The sequence below is a fragment of the Lipotes vexillifer genome, unplaced genomic scaffold (genome assembly GCF_000442215.2).
Source record: "Lipotes vexillifer unplaced genomic scaffold, Lipotes_vexillifer_v1.1 scaffold150, whole genome shotgun sequence".
NCBI lineage: Eukaryota > Metazoa > Chordata > Mammalia > Artiodactyla > Lipotidae > Lipotes > Lipotes vexillifer.
Window position 1 is genome coordinate 3,629,509 of NW_006792921.1, and position 10,226 is coordinate 3,639,734.

At 40.8% G+C, this 10,226-nt stretch overlaps 1 protein-coding gene across 1 annotated transcript in view; it reads right to left on the reverse strand.

Moving 5' to 3' along the window:
• JAZF1 (JAZF zinc finger 1) overlaps positions 1 to 7,402 on the reverse strand; it is a 155,311-nt gene extending 147,909 nt beyond the window's left edge. The window contains exons 1-2 of the mRNA XM_007466123.1: positions 7,375 to 7,402; positions 6,386 to 6,458 (exon numbers count right to left, since the gene is read on the reverse strand). Of these exons, the coding sequence (XP_007466185.1) occupies positions 6,386 to 6,458; positions 7,375 to 7,402 (101 nt within the window). The remainder of the gene's footprint in view (positions 1 to 6,385; positions 6,459 to 7,374) is intronic.
• Positions 7,403 to 10,226: the final 2,824 nt, after the last annotated feature.

Below are 10,226 nucleotides of genomic sequence, written 5' to 3' on the forward strand. Positions count from 1 at the left end.
AGAGGGAGAGAGGGAGAGAGGGAGAGAGGGAGAGAGGGAGAGAGGGAGAGAGAGAGGGAGAGAGGGAGAGCTGGCAAACATCCATTGGAATTACTATTCTAGGGACTAGAATTTGCTGTTTAATAGCAAACACTAAGCTAAACAAAAATTCATTTTTAGAGGAGGTCATACCTAACTACTATTATGCCAAGTAGTGCAGGGAGTCTTACAGAGAATTCTAGTAGAGCTGTAGTTTAGGAATGAGAATATTACATGTTTATTAGGTAGTAAATGACAAGAATTGAATGCAAGAAGGTACCCATTTGTGCCTAGTCATGATATTCCTTTATAGTTTACACCAAAATTATATACACATTTAAAAAATTAAAAGTTAATTTGGAAAATTCAATTATTTTAATACAAACATATTTTGTAGAGAAAATAGTGTAATTAACAGCTATAGTCATGTCTATTATCACGTCTTTAAGTTATCCCAATTACCCATTTCTGGGGAGTCACAAGTTATTAATAAGCTATCTTGTCACCTCGAGGCAGCTACCTGGACTATATAACAATAACTTGAAGGAAACACCCAGATGCAGCCCAGCGCTTCTCGTCAACCTTTCTAAGGAGATGCCTGACTTCACCCCGCAGCGCAGCCTACTGGTGAGAGGTGGTGGTGGACAGTACCTGTGCCTTCACAGGGCTCTGCCCTTTCTTTCCTCCCAATCTAAGATGCTAAGGCATACTTCCCCACTCTAGCTGAAGCCTGCTATGCTAGGTTGTGCCCTGCACGCTCAAGCCAGTTTCCTTGCAGCAATACATCACTTAGGGGCTCCTGGTCACCTTTCTCATAGCATTTTTTTAGCTTCTGCTGTCTCCTACTGTTTAATTTCATTAGGTTGTTACCCTCCAATTATCTACAGCACGGTAATTACTCTCATCTTTATGTCCTTCTGCATCCCGTCTGCCCAGCTGTCCTACCCGATTTCTTCATCATTAGTTTTCCACATTCTCCTCTTACTTTTCTAAGCTAGTACTTTACTCTCTGATATCCCAACAAGGCAGCCTGTAGAGCGATTAGAAACACAGGTTCTGGAGCCTAACTGTGCAGGTCTGAACCCAATACTCCACTTCCTACCAGCCGGGGACCTAGGGCAAGTTACTTAACGTCTCTGAGTCTCAACTTCTGAACCTGTAAAATGAAGATCATCACAGTACTGCTTTCATGTGGTCACTGTGAAGATGAGATGAAATAAGTAATGTGAAAAATGCTTAGCATAGAGCTCAAGACATGAGAAGAGTTATGTTTGCTCTCTCTAGTATTATTTCTTCTATGTTGTCTCCTCTATCCAAAATCTAGCTTTTCTTCTTGCCCTTTATACCTTTTTGCCAGGTGTATAAATATTATACAAACTAAGCAATTAAATTTCCTATTACATGAACTTGTCATTGTTTCTAACGTCACAAAATCAACAGAACTTCCCATCCTTAAAATCCATATCTATCTTTTTTTCCCCTGGAACTACTCCTTCAACCCTCACTAATTCATTCAATCTCCCTCTTTCTCATTAAACTATTTTTATTTTAAAATTTGCTCAGGTGTTGTAACAGATGCGCTTTTAAAGGATTTAAAGGTTGTTCAACACATTATGCTCAAGAGAGTAATGCAGGGCTTCCCTGGTGGTGCAGTGGTTGAGAGTCCGCCTGCCGATGCAGGGGACGCGGGGTCGTGCCCCGGCCACGGAGCGGCTGAGCCCGTGAGCCATGGCCGCTGGGCCTGCACGTCCGGAGCCTGTTGCTCCGCAGCAGGAGGGGCCACAGCGGTGAGAGGCCCGTGTACCCCCCCCCAAAAAAAAGAGAGAGTAAAGCAATTTAAAATAGATATAAACAAAGGCTCTCCGATTTCCATTCAGTTCTTTTTTTTTTTAATCCAAAAAGCTAGCTCCATTTTAAGAACCCTAACTCTGCAATTTCAGTCAGTGTTATTGCCAAAGAAAGTTTCAACTCAATTTTGAGGTGCCCAAAAGAAAATGAGAGTTGCATAAACAGATATATGAGCAGAAAAATATTAATTCTTTTCCTGTCTTCGTTGCTCAGCAAAGCTAAGATTTTATTTCCCCCTGAGGTTTAAGGGGGGAAAAAAAAACTTATTTGTTCAACTTTTTATTTTGAATAGTACTCTTTTCTGCAGTATTCAGGATACTGCCATCAAGCTGACTTTCTTTCTCATTACCTAACCTTTATTACTCTCTTCTTGCACATTTACTGGCTTCATGTGAATTTCAATATGTTTCCCTTCTGGATCAAAGCCCCTTAAGACTCCTTTTTATCCCAATTCTTTTTCTCTTCTTTTTTAATTGAAGTATAGTTGATTCACAAAGTTGTGTTAGTTTCAGGTGTTCAGCAAAGTGATTCAGTTATACATATGTTCTTTTTCAGATTCTTTTCCATTATAGGTTATTACAAGATATTGAATATAGTCCCCTATGCTATACAGTAGGACCTTGTTGTTTATTTATTATATTTTATATATAATAGTGTGTATACGTTAATCCCAAACTCCTAATTTATCCCTTCCCCCTCTTTCCCCTTTGGTAACCATAAGTTTGTTTTCTATGTCTGTGAGTCTATTTCTGTTTTATAAATAAGTTCACTTGTATCATTTTCTAAAGAAGCTACATATAAGCGATATTATATGATATGTCTTTCTCTGACTTATTTCACTTAATATGATAATCTCTAGGTTCATCCATGTTGCTGGCATTATTTTATTTTTCACGGCTAATATTCTGAGTAGTAATTGAGGGACATTTAGGTTGCTTCCATGTCTTGGCCATTATAAAGAGTGCTGCTCTGAGCATTGGGGTGCATGTATCTTTTTGAATTAGAGTTTTCTCCAGATATATGCCCAGGAGTGGGATTGCTGGATCATGTGATAACCCTATTTTTAGTTTTTAGGGAACCTCCATACTGTTGTACATAGTGGGTGCATCAATTTACATTCCCACCAACAGGGTAGGAGGGTTTCCTTTTCTCCACACCCTCTCCAGCATTTATTATTTATAGACTTTTCGATGATGGCCACTGTGACCGGTGTGAGGTGATACCTCATTGTAGTTTTGATTTGCATTTCTCTAATAATTAGCGATACTGAGCGTCTTTTCATTTGCCTGTTAGCCATCTGTATGTCTTCTCTGGAGAAATGTTTATTTAGATCTTCTGCCCATGTTTTGATTGTGTTGTTTGGTTTTTTGATATTAGGCTGTATGAAATGTTTGTATATTTTGGAAATTAATCCCTTCTTGGTCGCATCGTTTGCAAATATTTTCTCCCATTCCACAGGTTGTGTTTTCATTTTGTTCGTGGTTTCCTTTGCTGTGCAAAAGCTTTTAAGTTTAATTGGGTCCCATTTGTTTATTTTTGTTTTTATTTCTATTACTCTAGGAGACGGGTCCAAAAAAATATTGCTGCGATTTATGTCAAAGAGTGTTCTGCCTATGTTTTCCTCTAGGAGTTTTAGTGTATCCAGTCCCCTTAAGGCTCCTTTAAGCATTTTTTTTCCCTATGGCCAGACTTGGCTTCCTCCTTGCAGCTCTCCACTGCTCAGCTCTCTTTTCCATCTACCAGGTGTTTATTTATCACCTACACACCAATATCTACAGTGTCTACCATGTGTTCAGTCCTGTTATGTATGTGGCACTGTCCACAGAGGGATCCCGAGTGAGAAGGGTTGTTAGTAACCTGGGCAACCTTCTATACACAGTCCTTCTCTTGACTTAAAGATCACAAACAAACGTCTCAATCCCCTACATACGTCTGTTTCTCTACCAGCTAGGACCTGATATGGCGAATTCTTTATTGCCTCAGACCTCTAACTACAATGACATGTCCAGTCCAAGACACATCTTCTCCAGATCTAGCTTGCAGCTTATAGCAAATAAAGGATACAGAGGAACCTGCCAAATGGCCTCTTGGAGAAAACCTAAAGGAAACCCAGAAGGCGGACGTATTCTGTGGGACGCTGGCCCATCTCTTCAACAAGTCACTGTGCCAGATTAAAAGAAACTTGGGGGGCAAAACATCCAGGTGCAATATGATGTTCTGGATTGGACACTGGGTTAGACAAACAGCAATAATGGACTTGTTTAGATCACCTGGGGAAACCTGCATATGATAAGGGTATTAGATTAGATGCAAATGTACTGAAAAAGTAGTGACACAACTGAGCAGGCTGCAAAAGAGTATGTACAGCTTTGGGTTAAAAATTATACTGTGTTGTGTACGTATGTATATATGTATGTATGTATTTATTAACTAATTATTGAAATACAGTTGCTATTATATAGTATTTTTTTAAAGTGATCTGAAAAATGTGTGTTAAGGTATTACCAGTAGTGATACCTGGGTGGTGGGAATGTGATGTTTTAATAAAAAACAATTTTTTTATTATATTTTCTAATTTTCTACAATAGATGGCTATAATAATAAAAGGTTATTTTTTTAAATGCTCATTTTCTTCCAGAAGACTCATTTCAGAAAGTCCACACCCACTGATTACACCCTGACTCTCTAGGGTTGAAGCACATCCTACTGCACAGTTTATACTAAACTATCAGACTTGATTCAAGTTCTCTGGTGGGTTTTTGTCTGTGGCCCTTGTCCCTATACTTCAACTTCACTAGAGTCCCAAATCACACCTGGCAGAATATTTCTTTAGTAAGTGTAATATCTGTGTAATTAGTAGATCCCTGTTGCCAACATGGCTGATAATACACACAGGAAGAATGAACGTGAAAATCTCACAGACTCTCATTAGAATAAGGCTTAGTAATACACGTGTTTGTATATACATAGGTAACATATTTTACCAAAAATACAATAGCCACACTATTAAAAAGTCCTATTCAATACCGTAATTGACCTATACGACTATTTATCCTATTCCTCAATGTTACTAGGCTAATTCACATATATCTCTTTCACATAATTCTAATGTATACTTAAAGACTTTTCAAAACCTGTGCTAAACTCGGGAAACAACACAGGTTTTGTGAGAAATCCAGATAAGCACAAACATCTTTATTTGTATTTGATGTGATTTTGAAGGTGTTCTACTTAAAACAGCTCCAAAATTATGGTTAATGAAAAACTGTAGCTATTTCATCTCGCTTCCAGGAAAGGCTGATAAGTAGGAAACCCAAAGAAGATATGCAAATAGATGTTTATATTAATGAATCCTTTAAAAAACATGCTTCATAAAAGAACTTGAAGCTGAGCACCGTGACTCCAATTCAAAGCTTTCTCTAGACAAGATTTAAGTAAAATTTCTGAAAAGGCATTAACATGAAACAGTATAGATAATTCATTCCCAGCTTTCCACCTCAGATTCTGAACCTCAGCTCTGGTACCAAGAAACCAGAAACACTCTTTGCCTTATATGAAAAGGGGACAGTCAATAGAAATTCAAGCACTGAATTACCAGCCGAGAATTTTTCATTCCCATTAAAAACTAGTTTCGCTTTTCCTCTTGGGGGCGGGGGGCGGGTGTTTTCCTAACATCAGTTGATTTCAGGTTCTCTTCAAAAAGCCCTGTCTCCTTAATTATTTAAGTTGGATGAAACAACAAGTCCTCTTTTAGACCCGATATATTAATCTCTAAACTGTTCTCTAAGGTCGTGCTCACACGTTCAGTTTCAGGAAAAACTCGTGTGACTCAACACAGATGGGTCAGTTGAGAATGTTTTTACTAAAAGGTGAACTGCTACTAAGTTAACTTTCACATTACATTATTTCCGTTTGTTATATCCTGATATATTCTGATATTCCAACGATGTTCTGAATTCATAAAGCACCTCTTCACCCCAGGGTTTAAAAGTTTCACTCGAACATAAATCCATTAATCTCCAAACTGCCCTATGAAGTCAAAAGAGCATATATTCTGGGGCTTCCCTGGTAGCACAGTGGTTGAGAGTCCGCCTGCCGATGCGGGGGACACGTGTTCGTGCCCTGGTCCGGGAGGATCCCACATGCCGCGGAGCGGCTGGGCCCGTGAGCCATGGCCGCTGAGCCTGCACGTCCGGAGCCTGTGCTCCGCAATGGGAGAGGCCACAACAGTGAGAAGCCCGCGTACGGAAAAAAAAAAATGAGTATATATTCTAACTGTGCACGCAAACTACTTCCAGAATGAGCTTATAAATCAGTCATGTTTCGGCCATATGAACAGAGAACTACAACCTGCCTCTCCCCATCAGAGAAACAAGAAAATTCCATATAGGAGTTGATTTTAAATAATCTGTAAATACCTGAAGACTGAAAACATTTTTCCTACCCCATTAAAAAGATACATTTAAAAAATAAACATGTGGCAGACATGAGGTTGCTATAAATTCTGAAAATGGCTTACCTATTAATGTAACTGAGGGCAACATAGGTTGGCTGCTGTAATTCTTGTTTTTCTAAAACACGTGGATCCGTATCTGAAATAAAGACACAATTATGATTTTTCAGCTTTCACATCAGAATATACGTGGCTACCTAACCTAAAGTAACAGAGGCTAAATGGAGAAAAAGATTACTTTAGTAGACCGCTTTTTAAACAAAGCTCAGTCGGCAAAGCACAATCATTTGTTCATTCATTCATAAAGAACAAGACACTGCATTACTCTTCAAGAGAATTCCAAACATCAACAGTAGTAAAATGTCCATCTGTCACACAAACTCTTGCACAATCCCCCTCATAAATATTGGTTTTCACTGCTTACAGTTACAATGTTGGCACGGTTTCTGGTGGTTAATCGGCCTAAGAAAGAAAGGCTCTGTTAATTATGCTCACTTCAATGCTGGAACAAATTAGTTGCCATTGGAAAGCTCCATCAATCTGAAAATCTACTGAGTATTGTTCTTATTCACTGCATACTTTTCTGGGTTTGGATTCACATTCTAGAGGGCAACTCTTCTCATTCTTAACTGTGTGTTTATTATAACTTTTCTAGACTCTCAATCAGAAATTCTCATGCTGGTTCAGAATCCACAAACAACCACATTCATCAAAGGGTTTTTTTTCCCCCCTTGAAGAGAGAGAATTCAACACCAGAGCAAACTTCCCTAACAGCGCTTCTCCCACACAGCCCCAAAAATGCACTTTTAACAACTAGAAATATATTCCAACTTCTCATGTAGAGAAATGATTGGGCTAAGTATATGCAAAAACAATGTTTCTATAGTAAGACTATAAAGAAACGTGAACACGTTTGTTTTCTTAGAAAAAGGTTCAGACATTTCACACAGATTTCATTACAACCTCGTTTAAAACCATCTCATTATTAGAACTCTTCCAGCTGCACTTGGCAATAACACCTTCTTTGATGTAATGACAGATATTGTTTCAAGCACCTTGGTACAGGAAGTGTTTACTGCCCATGGTGGATGTAAGATACACATGCTAACTCCAAAGTGCGTTAACAGGTGATGGGGGTAGGGGGTGCAGACACAGTGGCACAGAGCACAGGTGGCAAAAATGACAGCATCAAAATCAATTTACAATGCTTTCCACTCCCAGACTAAAACTGGACAGTAGTGGCAATTTTTTTATTGTTGTTATAGTTAAGAATCTCATGTTCACTTTATTATTCTTCCTATGCCAAGAATTTCAGGGACACACTATTCAGAAATCCTGCTTCCTGGGTCATTGCCATCGCAAGCCATGAAAGCCAAATTCTGAAACAAGAGACAAAGGTTCTCTGAATGGCTCCATCACATTGGGTCTCGAGGTTTCGGCAGCGCAAGTGAGAACAGATCAGTAACTCAGCATTTCCTCTGCCTCCTATGATGATTACATATGCACCTGAGGCTGTTTGTATTGACAGATCCCTGGCTTACAGAAACACTGTTTTCTTTGTTCCACCATCTTCCATAACCTAGGCTAGATTTATGCTCACATACCCTCAAATTATGAGTGGTGAAATGGACTTCCAGAAGCTTCCAAATGCCTTTCCATAACAACAACAGCAAAACCATCTGGAAGCACCTCAGGCAGGATTCTCCTGTTTTTTCTAGCATGCAGACCCCAGTAACCGACAAGAAAGTAGAACTTCCAGACACATGTCCACCAGGCCTGAGACATCTCTTTCAGATTAAATGTTTCCTTGGGCAACCTTTAGAGCATCCATGAAAGCTTCGTGTTCTTAAAACGAAATTAGGTACTTGGTGCCCACAAATCAGGAGAAGCCTGCACAAGTGCTACCAGAGGAAAAGCATCAGGGGCTGGTCGCGAATAGACATCACCGTCACTCTCTTCCTGGCAGACTGGCGTGCAATGATCGTGGCTCACCATTTTATGGATTTAATTGCCCTGTGGAGCACTTTGCATTCAGTAAAAGTATAATAGCCGCCTTCATTATTTTTCCCTCCCTGACCAAAAAGTAACTGTCTGATGCTAAAAACTCTCTACAGGAGAGGACTGGAGTGACAAGGGCCTCGGGTGTTCACAGCAGGACGATGACGTCCTCCTCCTGAAGACAGAACGTCATTAGCAGAATGAACTGGAGAGAGTAACACTGTCCATTGGAAATTACTGACTACAACAAGAACTTCTTTAAGCCACGTGCCACACCACCGAGACAGTTTTTGCACAAGTCGCTACAATAAGAAATGTGATATGAAGTGCAGTGGCCATAGTGCACAATCTCCCAGATATTTCTCTGGCTTGTTTATGGCACTGATCAAAAGGTGAACCTGGAACGTTGGCTACCGTTGCCCAGAGACAAAATGCATCTCAGTCAATGGTCTGTAGGATACGAACGCTTGAATTTTTCATGGCCACACGATGTTCCTTAAACTGGCAACTGGCAAGAAAGTAAAGCATCCCATACTGCGGCTACCTACAGCCCCATACAGCAACGCTCTACCACTCTTATATCACAAAGAAGGGACAGGAAGATGAACCCAAAATTTCTCAGCAGGGCAGGGCACAGCCAAAAAACCCCACTAAGAGTTCACCGTTTTCTGTCTCATATCACCCCTTGCACACTCACAGATTTCACGCTGACTGAAGATAAAGGAATTCGAATATGAAAATGTATTTTAAGATACCCAAGCTATAAAAACCTATCAACTTCAAAGTTTCTAAAACATAGCACCCTCCACAGTAGACAGCAATGTGCTTCTCCTACCATTCCTAGTTCAGGGTAATAGCTTGAACACACAGCTCTACAGTAAGGACGAGACACAAAGTGGAAGCTTGCTGTAGCTCATCTGGTCCTACTGCCCTGTGGTTTTATAGAGTCAATTAAATGGCAAAAGGCTCAATGTCGCAGCACTAGCTCCCGTGACTTCTCAAGTAGTTAAGAGAAAAGCCAGGCAAACGGCAGAAATAAGGAAAGGACAGTCTTCAGACCCTTCTGGATAGGAACTAGAGTTAAACATGATGAAAGGAGGGCAAACAGCACACCTTGTTCAATCAGGGAGGCCTGTGTTCATCAGCTCTGCTGTCTCTGGTGTTGGGAACCAATGTCCACCAAGTGCCTGGATTTGGGACCTATGTTGAGTCTTTTGTAGCGCTATCCTCAAGCTTCCGGGAAAACTCTATCAAGGTTGTTTGCTGGGTTAACAGAAGCTAACTGAGGAGCTCATGGGCTTTGGCTGTGCTTCAGCTAGTCTACATTGCTGGGATTTATATGCCTGTATTTATTTCCAGTTTAAGAATGTCAGAAACCAGCCACACTACCTCTCAACAAGACTAACGAGGCCTCTATCAGCAATGAGCTATTTGCAGGCTGGGAGGCAGCAGTGAGCGGGGGACAGGATATCACGCCGCCCCTGCCCAAGAAGGCCTTCTTCAAATTCTATATCCTCCAAATGCTGGGCTCTTTGCTCCGTGTGGAGGGCAACAGTGGGAGGCCTGAGATGACGTGAGTGGGAAGGCAGCCCCAGAAGATCCTGGAGAGGAAAAGGCCCACCCAGCCAGATGAGGGATACTGAAGGTCTGGGATGGAAACACCACTCTTCTGTGGACTCACTTGGTAATAATTAATGGGCACAGTCTGTTCTCAGTCTTCCCCCCAACAGCTGAACTCGCAAAATCACAGAGTTTTAGTTTATTCAGCAGAGCCTTCCACAACATCCCTGGCTGAGCGCGTGCATCCCTCCTCCTTTCTCTGCATCACCTCATCCCCAGCACTGTCCCCGCACTTGTGTCACCATAGAGACAGACGCTGGGCACATCCTTTCCCCTTCCCACATTTCTC